Here is a 13,005-nt window from a genome sequence, read left to right on the forward strand (position 1 = left end):
AGGCTAAATCTGTAAATAAGTTATCTATTTTTTTTCTTTTGTAAGTTTACCGCTGGGATGGGAAGAACCTTCTAGCTCATACAGGTTTCAAATGGAAAACTGCTTTTTGTTAATTTCTTCCTATCTTGTTCTCTCCTAGGATATGGTTCACCATATGGTCCTCATGACATCTTAAACTTATTACTAGTTATTTTAGTCAGAATTTCTTCTAGAAAATCTATATAAGCATTACTTAAAGTATATTTTATGTGAGTAAATTCAACAGATCCGTCTGCCAATCAATCAGCCAAAACAATAGCTAGTGTATCTGACCATGAGCTTTGCAGTGTCAGGGCGGATGGGGAGGATTAACATCTTATTGCAATGATGAGTGAATATATTACTCTTTTTCAACTGAAAATTTTGAAAATCCCGTGTCCTTTTTTAGTGACGGTATTTGTTATCTTTCTGTACTTTCTTTTAGTCCTTGCCATGTTCTAATCTTCATACACTCACACAGTGTTTTCTTTAGAAGCCCTCACAGGAATGAAAAAATCACCAACAGAAAGCAAGTAGCTCTGTTAGTGTTATCTGTGTGCTAAACCTAAAGGAATTCCTTGATTATTATTCTTTTTTTCCCTTTTACTGTCTAATTACTTTTACAATACCTAAACTGCCACCCAAAATTTATCTGTCTATTCTTTTAAACACTTCTTTCATGCTTTCTCTCCTGGCCCAGTTGCACCAATCAGTGACATGATATCCTTTTCTACTTGGAGGGTTTTTTAGTTTTGAATTGGTATCTTCATTCCAGTAGGTTTGCTATCTCAGCCTTCCTTGTTTCTACCAGACTTAATGACATGCATTTCAGGGGACCAGAGTCTCTTTTTTGAAAATGCAACAGAACTTAAAATGTGAAGGGAGTTGCAGAAATATGTGGCATGTTATAAGACTCTAACTTAAAAGATGGCTTGTGAAAGGCCACGCTGTCCTCTACAAAGATCGTCACATGCTAGAAAATGTAGCGGACTGTACAGTGCCATTTACCTGACAAATATCTTCCGGCATAGGGTTATTTAAGACAGCGCAACCAAATTAGGATAATAAAACTGTCAAGAATGAAATGTACATCTATGTCTCATTTACAGTCAAGTCACCACTGGCAAATGCTGAAATCTCAGGAGAATTTCACAAGTCCACAGGATGCCTCGGCAGCGCTTAGTTTTCTGTTTGATTCTGGTTTAGCTGAAAGGTACAGCTAGACAAATAGCTTCCTACTGGATGTACATGTGGAAAGAATGAAAGACTGCAAGTTGTTCTTACTTCTAAAGCAAATTGTAATCTATGGTCATCCAGCTCAAAATTCAACTTTTACAAAAATGATCATAAAGTCTCAAGGGAGACCTAACAATCCATTTTTCAGTGGTGTCTCTGAGTATGTAAATCTGGAACAAACTTATAAGAAGTCACAATCTCTGTGACTCATTACCTGAAGAAAGGACAAATAAAACCAGCCAAAAGAAAAAAGCTACAATATGTTACAATGCAGTCAGGCAAATGAATGAGGAACACCATCATTCTATTTACTTAATTATTTATTGACCAATAGGTTGTTTGTCAAGAAAAAATACAACTTGAAGTAGTTGGAAACCTGGATGAAAATTACCATTTTGAAACTATGCAAAGAAGGAGTCATACAAGCATTGTTAAAGGTTTCTGTTTTAAATTGCTTTTTTTCCTAGCTAAATTCTCAGAGATTGTGGTGGCAGTCGTGAAACAGCCAGGGAAGAGGAGTGCCTGAATCTCCTGCATCTCTGAAGCCATTATCAGAGGCCACACGTCAGGAACCTGATAATCTATGGTTCAGATCCTTTGCAAAATTGATCTGATATAGATGAGCTGTGGTACAGATGAGCTCCTCTTTCTTAGGAGAGTACCCTTAAAGACTGGAATGTTGATTTCATCATGATGTAGTCATCTTCTCTGCTTCTAGAGTTGTCAGTATGTATAAATAATTACATATTCCTTGTCCCCTAATATCCAAACTGTGAAGCTGTTTTTCTTAGGCATGAAATTATTTCTCTTGCATTGAGTCACAGAGCCAAAAAATCAATTAATTGTGTCCTATAATCAAAACTAACTTATGGATTGTGGAAATCAGATTTGATACAACACTCAAAAGTTTGCAAGATTATTCACTGGAAAAACCCCTCTAGCCCTAAATAGTTACCAGACTACAAGTTGACGTAGTTTCCAGGCGTGTGAGGAGCAGGATTCTTTACTCTGTTGAATTTTCTGGAAAGGTTCAGATCCAAATAATTTTATCATTGTTTGTTTATCTGTAAAAAAATATGAGTTTCTCTCATCATAGCATTGCATGTATTCAGATGCTGGATGCTAGTAAGGACAAGCAGTAACTAAGCAACAACTTTTTTCTGCCTGACTTGGTTCCTATATAGATCATATTTCACTGTTCAGTAACCTGTTGAACTAGGTGAGAAGGGGAAGGGAAAGACTAATTTCCATATTATCTGCACATGCTTGGCACACAGGCCTTTGGAACAATTGCATAATTAGAAGAGAGGATGATATGAAAGGGATTAATTTTGTAATATGCAGTCCTCCTTCAGATATGTTTTGTTCTAAATAGCCATGTGAATATTAAAGTAGCAACTTCATATTCCTAATAGGTTGTCTATAATAAATAAATAAATAAATAATCCTTACAAAATCAGCTAATTTGGGGCTATCATGATAATTTATTTATAATGTATTCCCTCTCTCCTCATCAAGGCCCTCTCAGCATTATACAAACAATTATAAACTGCATTAAAAGCATCATCAAATATGTACCATAACAGACAGACAAAATAATAAAATCAGACCTGAGCCGCATTGTTAAAAGAGGGTCTGAAAGTGCTACAGGTGGCAGCTGATTGCAGCACAGAAGCCAGGCCTTTCAAGTAGGGCCAACTGTTAAGACAATTTTTTTCAAAATATCCTGGTGGCCTGTAGTTAATTCAGTGATCAAAGTGTACGTGTTGTTTTGCCTCAGCTTGTTTTATAGAACTTAAAAGCTCAAGTTTAGAGCTGCATGTGCCATTATACTTATCTGCACTTACCTCTACAATTTCTCCTCTTTCTCTCTTGACAGCAATGAGCAGTCGTTGCTGCAAATGTGGTACTCTCTCCTGTGTTTCACTTCTGATTTATTTTTCTAGTGGTTATGTTCTTGACAAAAAGTGCTGGATGGAAAGCTGGGAAAAGAGCAGCCTGGTTTTGTGCTGAGCTCATAAAACAGAGACACTGGTGGCCCTGTGACACCTTCTGCCGTACATGATGGTTCTGATTTCAGAGGACTTTCTGCAGGATGAATTAACAGGATAATGTGTCCTTTAGTCATCATTTCTGTGTATGCCCAGACTGCCATACTGGAGATTTTCAAAAGAGCCTAACAGCAGTATCGGTTCAGAGGGGAGGGATTCACTGCTTTTTGTGGGGAAGTACTTGCCCTCAGAGAACTGGATCAGAGCCCAGCAGCTCTTTTGAACAATATCTAATTGACTGTGGTGCTGTTTGAAGACATTTTTGCCCCTTTAGCAGAAATGACCACTCTTGCAGCTCTGGTGACTGAAAGGTCTGTATGAACATTTCCATTTTGCTTCAGGAGAAGGCAGAAAAGAATCTTGGGATGGCAGTGGACAAAGTACTGACAGATAGCTAAGAGTGACGCTTCGTAGCAGACATACACAGAAGAGCACATCTGTTCCTCTCCCTGTGAAAGCAGGACAGTAGCAGAACAGCTAACTGTGAACTAATCTAGGCAACTTCTGTGTACATGAAATTCTCCGTGTTTCATGATTTATGTCACACATGCAACACATGAAAAGGTGGAAATTATTTTTGTATTTTATTTTTTCAAAGAAGTCCTTAAAAGATTATTTTTCAGCTTTCAAATATTAAAAGAAACTTTTTATGCTTCTTATCTTTTTCTTTGAAAAGAGATAAAATGTTCTGAGTCAGTTTTGATCAATCAGGTTACACCAAAATTTCACTCTTTTTCTTTTTTCAAGAAAAATGTTTTGACCAGCTATATTATCCAGCCTTCCTTCCCGGTTTTATCATTGCTGCTACACCATGTTTTCCTCTTTTGTCATTTTTACAGTTACAGCTCCATCACAAAATCTATATTAGGCTACAGCCGCTCTGGTTTCAACCAGAATTTGTTGAGAATACAGCTTATGCTGAATACTCAGACATTTTCCCATGAGAAATGTCTGTTTCACTAACATAGAGCCTTTCTTGGGAAAAGTGTTGAATTTTTACTAAATCTTCTTTTACAAAAACTAAAAAGAAAACTTGTTTTACATTTCAAAATTACTTCTCTTGAAAAAATATTTTTATTGTGTTATGATACAAACCAGAAGAGCTGACATTGGAATATATTGCCTGAAATGAACCCTTTTTGTGTGGGAAATTTCAAGCTTTTCTGTTGTTGCTCAGGACAAAAGTCTTCAAGTGACTGTTAAAAGTTCCCATGGAAATTTCCTATTTCAGGTAAGTAGGAGCAGCAAGAGAAGATCCATAATTTGCTTCATATTTTAGTATATATAAAGGAAATTACAACAGGTGATAGCTCAAATTAAAAAAGGTATTTGAAGATTGGGTTTTTTTTTTTTTTCCCTGTATGACACTATAGCAGTCAATCCAATTAAGTTTTCTGCTATGTATTTCTTGACTCTTGTTACAGTAAAGCAAATCAATTGATTTTTTTTCCTTTTCCATTTTGAGAGAAAACATGTTTTTCTAACATTTTATATTAGTGAGAGCTCAGGAGAGTTGCAGTGGTTCAGTAGCTCTTAATGATATCTATTTGTTTTGCTCTAGTTTTCCAGATCAAGATATTCGCAGAACAGCAGTCCAACAAATAGAAAATCTGTCAAATGATGAATTGTTAGAATACCTCCCACAGCTGGTTCAGGTAAGGAAGAAATTGACAGCCAAGGAAGACTTCTGTCCAGATCAATAGCTTCATTAAATACTTTTGATTCAGTTTGATTGATACATTGTAAGAGGAAAAATAAGAAAGGCTGATCAGCTCATGCAATGATTGAATTAACAACAGGGCTGAGCTATAGACTGTTTTCCACTCAAGAGAATGTAGTTTGGCATGCTGATCGAACTTTTCTGTATACTACAAGAAGGTATTTTCAAGTAAAAAATAAAAATAAGAAATATGTTGCAACAAGTGAAATTCTGCTATGACCACCAAACCAGGGGCTTGCTGGTGGCAGGGCTTTGTTGCAGGCAAGGAAGCAAATGGTGTTGCAATGAATCACGGTTTTCTTAATACCACATGCAGAGGGAAAATCATTATCAGCACAGAGTGACCAGGGCAATTTGGGTGTAGAATTGTCTCTTTATAGATGTACATTGCATTTCACTGGAAATTGATGTTTTACAAGTTATGGGCCCACTGCTTGCAAAGCAATTACTTTCTGATTGACTAGGTCCTGTGTTGCACTTAAGGAGGAACCAGCCACTTTGAAAGCTTTATCCTCTTACTTTGTAACACTGTGCACATTGATTGCTTACAATTCCACGTTTCAGAGTTCCTGAGGGGTTTTTGTGTGGTTTTAAATATATATTTATATAAATACATGCACATATATCCACATATCTAGGTAGATGTATATATTTATACATGTACGAATACATTTATGTAATCCACTACTGTGAAGCAGTGGAACCTGCACAGTTTTACAGCGTTCACACAGTGGGATGCTTATACGACCATTCACCTTCCACAGCTTCTGTTTCATGAATAAGTTAATTTTCCAAACCAGGTAATCACATACAAAATTAAATATAGCATTGATAGTTTTAAGTGGGGGAAGAAAAGCTGCATATTTACATGTATTTTAACACAACTAGAATCAGGATGGTATCTGCCTGTCTCAGAGGTGGTGCTAGACACTTGTGTTCTGAAGTTTCTTTGCTCATTGCATTGCTATGCATTCTCCATATGTTGGGTTGCTGGGTCCCCTCTGATTGATTTTGTTATAAAGGAAAAACAACAAAGCGAACATACAAGTGATTCTTGTTATTAATTTGTCTTTTAAGGTGCTGAAGTTTGAGTGGAGTCTTGAAAGCCCTCTAGTGAAACTCCTGCTGAGTCGTTCACTTCAGAGCATCCAAGTAGCCCATCAACTTTACTGGTAAGATCATTTGCCACTACTACCATAGTCATTTTCTTTTACAGTGAACTTTATCCATTATTCTATTGGTGACAAACTCTTTGTTTTTTGTTTTTTTTTAATCAACAGAAAACCTAGTTCTTTGCTCCTTCTTTATTCTCCTTTCAGTAGTGGGTGTGGGTAAATTGTATAAGAGACCTACCTATCTCTGCCTTCATCCTGCCCCTGGTGTGAGGGAGGGAAGTTCTGTCCACTTAAGTAAGATACCATTTGTATTTTTCTGCATTTTCTGGTTTGAGACAAAAAGAGACTTCCTCAAAAATTGCAGGCTCCAAGCAACATTGGCTTTACTTATAAAGGATCCTGCTTTTGTGATTTCTCTGACCTCTCCTGAAGCTGTCAGACTTCTCATGTGTGTCAAAGTGTATTTCTTACCCCTTTGTGTATCAGTCAGACTTGTGATGGTAGAGCTTCCAATAGTTTCTTTTCATTATGGAGATGTACCACTCCTGACAGCAACTGCCATTCCCCTCTACAATATAAGGACCTCTGTAATTGTGTTATTACATGCAGTGGTTATTCTGTTTGCTCTCCGAATAGGAATGTGACTTTCTGCCCTCTGAACAACTGCCTTGTGATCTGAAAATCAAACTGTTCTGGGTTTTTCTTTTGTGTTTAGTAATGATGGATGAACGGAGCTTTAATTTACAGTTCAACTGGTTCAGACCCCTTAAATCAAAAGTTTTCCTCTCTGCAAAGCAAAGACAACTGCTTGAAATGTAATTATTTGGTTGATGAAGTGTGAGGTCAGAAAGAGCATAGATCATACTTTCATACCTGCATGATCTCTGGAAGTGTTAGTGGGGATAAAACAGAATTATGACTTTGTTTGTTTCACTGAAATTAGTAGGATAACAATAACATGCCTAATGAGTGTATGTGTCAAATCACGAGGACCCACATTTAGTGAGCTATTTTTCTGACAGTGCCTGAAATATGCCTGAGAGGATTTCTTCTATTTTATATTAAATTTAGTCATACTAGATATGAAATGCCCAGTCTAGAGTTTTTAAATGTGCCCAGAGAGTTGGTAGTTTTTCTGTGCAATTAGAAATGATTTCTAGAGTTCAGTGAACAGTGGTTTGATTCTGTTTTCTTTAACTCCTCTCTTTTTCCCAGGAGAAAAATGAGACAGTAAAAGTGGTCATCGTCTTCTTTACTTTGCAGTATAGACCTGTGTAGATCCCCCCTTTTTTCACAAATTTTGCTCAAGCCGTCTAATAATATAATCTAGGTAATATATAGCAGATATTTCATCCTAAATAATATATATCCTTATCTGGCACTGTAAAATTTAATGTGGCATTTATTTTATATATACCTTAGTATATAGTATAACTATATATGTGCACATCACATAGAATAGTTTTTGATGTTCACTGTATTCTCTGCCTTTCAGTCAGTAGTAGCCCTGTTCATGTCATCCAACTATGGATTGTTTTTCAAGCACATTTTCTTTTTGTGTGCATTAGCAATTGGAGATATCATCAGCTACTGAGTGTTAAATATTTTGATTATCATCTTCTGCTTTGGTTGCAAATGGAACAGTTTACTAGTTTACTGCTTTACTAAACTTGTTTCTAATAACACTTATCCTGGAGTTGCACATGATTGTGGACACCTCCCATAACTAGTATTTCTACTTGAACAAGTCATGATTTGCTATTTATCCCTAAATAAACAGTATCTTCTACCTGAAATGTGAACTTAAGAGGGAGAACTTTTGATTAAATCTTAAAATAAATATGCATTTGTATGCATGTATGTATGTGTAAATATGTGTGTATATATATAATACATATACACACGTACATTTCTAGAAATAGAGATTTTTTTTTCTTCTTTATAATACAATTTTTTTTTTCTAATCGTTATTCTTCATTGTTGTCTTTCAGTACTGTCTCACTGAGTCGTGACAGAAGTGGATGTAATTTTGTCAGCATTAGGTTCTTGGTAACATAACTGAAGAGTGTGTTGCCAGTCAACACTTAGCATCCACCAACTTTCCTTGTAAACTTATAAGAGTTTGCTGCCAGGGCCTCCTTAGCCAAAAAAGCAGATAATGTCAGGAGAGAGAAACACTGTGATACTGAATCAGGTGTGTACATTTGAGTTCTTTTTCGTGGAACAACCTGTCGATAAATTGCAACAGATGACTTGTTTCTGAGAACAAATTCACCCAATGGCAGTGCCTTACAATATGGCAGAAGCTGGGAGAGTGGGGAAACATGAGCAAATACAGCAGACAGAAATAATAGCAGCAACCTCTGTGGTAGTCATCCTTGGAAATATAGTGGCAGAACTACATACACCTAATATAAACTAAGTGGTCATTAGTTTTAGATGGGGAGATTGTTTCACATGATATTCTTGCTGGCTGCCCTCAATTTCCAAAATTAAACAGTCTGGTTAACTTCTGTGTGTAATATATATGTTCAGTTGCACAAAGTAATTGTGCAAGCATGTAGTAGTCCCATTCCATTTAGTGGAAGGAGCTGAGGTACCTTTTTATTTAGGCTTTTTGTTCAAATGTTTCAGTCTAAACTGAGAACTTAAATATGGCACACATCTCAAAAATTTGCTTCCTGTATTTGTCACAATACACTTTTCTTTCTTTGGTTACTCTGCTGCACTGTGTTCTTTACTAGTAAACTTTTTTCTACCTAACATTTCACTTTATGTAATTATTCATATTCCTGTTCCAGTATTTTAGAAGGCAGTTTCTCAAGTCATAAATGTTTTTTACAAAATTTAACAGTACTTTAGTAGTTTTTATTAGTAAAACCTTAACTAATTATAAAGACTTTCTTTTACTTCACAAATTGAATTTCAGTCCTTATAAAAGTAATGGAAAACTGTAATTTCCTTCCACTTATCTCTAAAGAGATTTTAAAAAGATGCTCAGTGATTCAATAATGTGAGGAATACGTGTGCATGTACACTCATGTAACTTCTTTTAAGAAATACCACTAGGTAACATTTTATTCTCAAGTGTTTTATTCTGTTTCATTACCAAATTAGCAATCAAGAAGCAAGGACTGCTAAAAAAAAACTTTAGTAACAAGATTATTTTAATTGTAATGAATGACATTACTGTTCCACTATTAAATAATACAACATTGTGCACAGTGTACATGACCAAAATAAAACTTGGAAAAGATGACTCTAATGTAAATCAGAAAACTGGTGATGTGATTTCAGAACCACAGGGGAAAAGTCAATCAATTTTAACTTCTGTGTTTTATAGCACTATTGTAGATCTAGAAACTAGTTACCAGAACTGGTGGTAACTGTCAGCACTAACTTAATTTAATGACAAATATAATTTAAAATAATAATATCTCAGTTATTTAAAACTGACTAAATTTCCCTGCACACCAGAGATAAGCAATTACCCACCAAGGATATACCAGCTCAGCACATTTTTAATATTAATGTTGGATAGTAAATTGTTAACTCCTTTCCAGTGATAAGTTTGTCTGAAGATTTTATTTAAAAATTATGGGACTGTAATTGGCAAAGGTGAATGGAATAGATAGAATATTAATTCTTGGGACACATCTTTAGCTGTTGTAAATCAGGACAGGTTCAGTTTGTTATTTGTTTTATCTGCTGCAGATTTGTCCCATTCTGCTATTTAGAGTTAAATGGTAATTGATTTTACACCCTGTGTTTGTTTTTATCTTATGGTACTTACTTTTTTTCTCTCTAAATTCTGGAGGAATTTGGGCCATCTGCATCCATCAGTGTTTCAACTCCCCATTGGTACTTTCCAATACACTCCCCTTTGGGACATGGCTTAGTGGTGGACTTGGCAGTGCTAGGTTAATGGTTGGACTTGATGATCTTAAAGGTCTTTTCCAACCAAAAATATTGTATGAGTCTATGAGAATAAAAATTGTGCATGCATACAGTGCCAGGACAGGACTTGTGTACCACTTAAATCCCATTGTAGGCTTATTTCAAGAGTTCCTAATGTCCATGAGGCATGGGGAATATTTATCCTGCCCCACTATCTTCTAGAAATTTACTCTTATTCTAGTCATTTCCCATCAGAGTTCCCGGGAGGGGAGAAGGCTGGAAGTTTTTCCATTCGCTAAAGCTATTGTGAGAGGAGACAAGAGAAGTTATTAAACTGGATCTAGCGAAGCAGAAAAGTTGCTTGAGGGGAAAGAAACCTGCTTGAGTCCCTTTGGGCCCTTCTGCTTGCTGGAAGTCTATGTTTATCTCCTTGCTACTGTGTTTCACACACAGGTTTGGGGTTATTTTGTTCCAGCTTTTGTGCTGGAGTTTTAATCCACCCCTCTGTCTCTGTCAACTTGCCAAACTGTTTCCTACTTGCTTGAGCATTTTTGGCTTTTAGCTGCTTTCATAGGTGGCAGCTGCAGCGTACAGTGGAAGCAGCTGGCTGGGGCAGCAGGTGGCCAGGAGTCTGTCTCGCAGATGGTTTCCTTCCACAGGAGGATTGAATAACGGAGAGAAATGGAGTGTCCTCTAAGAGTTGTGGCAGCTGCTTGAAGGTGGTGCTAAGGGACAGGTTTCCTTGTCCCGGAAGAGTACGAGTGTTTGTAAATTTTGCTGGAGCATGAGAATCTGGTATACTTAGCTCAAGAAAATAAAAACTTAAGTGAAAACCTTGCTAAAGGCAAAATGTAATTTTGTAGCTTTTCTTCTAAGTTCTCTTAGAGTTTTAAGTCACTAAACTTAAAAGAACTTTTCTAGTTTATAACATTTCTCTACATTTTGACTGACAACCAAGGGAAAAGGGAGTAGTCTTCTATCTTTTCCAGTCCACATCTTGTAGATAAGTAAGAATGTGAGATTAAAAAGGAACTCTTGATGAAATCGAGCACACTGAAAACAATGTGAATTAGACTATTGATATTAAAGGATAAAATATATCTTATTTTTATTTCTTTTTCTATATAAGAACTGTAAGAATCAAAAATAACATAGCCAATGTACAGAAGTTCTAAAAGACTACAGTTAAATTCCACAGTTTCTAAAAGAGTTCTAAAGTTCTAAAAGACACAGTTGGGAGGTTTGTCCCTCAATACTGTATTTTCCAAAATCATTACCACTTATTGTCATTCAGCACTCCAGCATTCTAACAATAGATTATTGCTTTGTGTTTTCTGAAAGGAAATATATTTTTCACTGTCAAAATTGGTTTACATTAACCATAATTTACTTGAAGACTTCAAAAGAAGGAATAAATCAAGCAGATACTCATCTATCCAACACTCTTAATTACCTGAACATTAAACAAGCGGCCAGCCTCCAGCTCCTTCTCTTCCCACATTGCAGTGTCTTTCTCCCACAATCAGAAGCTGTCAAGTCTGCTACTTATTAATGAACTTTCTAAATAGCTGCGTAGAACAGGCTGAAAAGCCAAACCCATTAAAATGACATTAATGTAAATACAAAAGACATCTATTTTGTTTTGTGTTAATTTGGTCCCTCTTACTGATCAGAACCAGATCACTTAATTGTATATGTAACCTTAAACCTGCGAATAGCCAGTCTCAGTATATGTTTGATCAGTTGTTTTGCTACTCTGCGATAGGGTTTGAGTTCAAGTCTGGAGCTGCTCAGTCTTGCAAATTTCTGAGGTAACATGTCATTGAACCAAGTAGTGATTATAAATTTCATCTGAATTTGGAGTACTTGATGTGATCATCACTGTGTTTTGGACAGCTGAGAACCTTAACTGTAGAGTGGATTCACATCTAGGGATTTTACTTCTGAACTTGTAATTCTTTCTTATGAAATGCCAACAATTTGGTGACCTTCTTTTCTCTTAGTTACTTATGTGTATAGTAAATAACACCATTAGACTATTATTTCTGTGAGATAATGATTCAACCATCTACTGTGCTAAGTGTTTCATTATTAGCCATGTGGGACTTGGATTATTGCCTTGGAAAATAGATAGATAATGATTTTGTTTCCTAATTTACAGACTTTCAATTTTCTCAGGCTCCAGTTTTAGAAAAAGATGGTGTCAAAACAAAGAGATTTTGTTGTGAAGAAACACAAAGAAGTAACATAGCTCTTTGTTGGTTTTGACCTTCAGTATTTACACCCTGCATGGGCAATTTAATACATTTAAATCAACAAAACTATGCCTTGCATTTAAGTCAACACATTTTAGTTTTTAAGAAAAAAATGCTAGTTTTGATTCACTTTTTTTCCATCTCTAAAGAAAGAGAGCTGGCTGTGACCACAGCTGGAATTGATAAAAGGAGGCAGTATATTGCAACTCCAGGTTGTCAATGCCAGCTACCGTCAATGTCTACCTACCCTGAGTCTGTCAATACTGCTCTATAAAAGAACTGGGGAGCAAGACCAAATGCTAAACCTTTGGTCTGCCATGCTTTGTAACTGCTGCCTTCATCTCTGGTCCTGTTTTGCACTGCTTTCTCTAAGACAGCACTGGAACACAGTTTTGGAATAGTTCACTCCAGGAACCACGCCTAAAAGACAAGATGGGCAAAAGTGCCCTAGCTTTGACACACTCTGTCCTCCAACACTCCTGTACCCATACTTGCAGGCTTGTGTGAACCATCTGAGTCATATAACACTGACCTTCAGTCTCTTTTAATCTCTCTACTATTTGTGAACTGGAACATAACCATCTCAATGTTTCTGAAGCTCTGGGGTCAAACACGCAGATGCAGAATCTTATGACCACAAGGCATAGTACAGGCAGCACCAGGGAGTCCCAAAGCCCAGTGAGTGGTGAGTAGTGAAGATGCAGTCTGTATGC

General features: G+C 36.4%; 1 protein-coding gene across 1 annotated transcript in view; it reads left to right on the forward strand.

The window, feature by feature from the left end:
- The window catches only part of PIK3C2G (phosphatidylinositol-4-phosphate 3-kinase, catalytic subunit type 2 gamma), a gene marked incomplete at its 3' end in the record, with an annotated part of 122,058 nt that overhangs the window by 28,177 nt on the left and 80,876 nt on the right, over positions 1-13,005 (forward strand). The window contains 2 exon segments of the mRNA XM_010082727.1: positions 4,867-4,960; positions 6,103-6,197. Of these exon segments, the coding sequence (XP_010081029.1) occupies positions 4,867-4,960; positions 6,103-6,197 (189 nt within the window).

Source organism: Pterocles gutturalis, unplaced genomic scaffold, assembly GCF_000699245.1.
Source record: "Pterocles gutturalis isolate BGI_N339 unplaced genomic scaffold, ASM69924v1 scaffold970, whole genome shotgun sequence".
NCBI lineage: Eukaryota > Metazoa > Chordata > Aves > Pterocliformes > Pteroclidae > Pterocles > Pterocles gutturalis.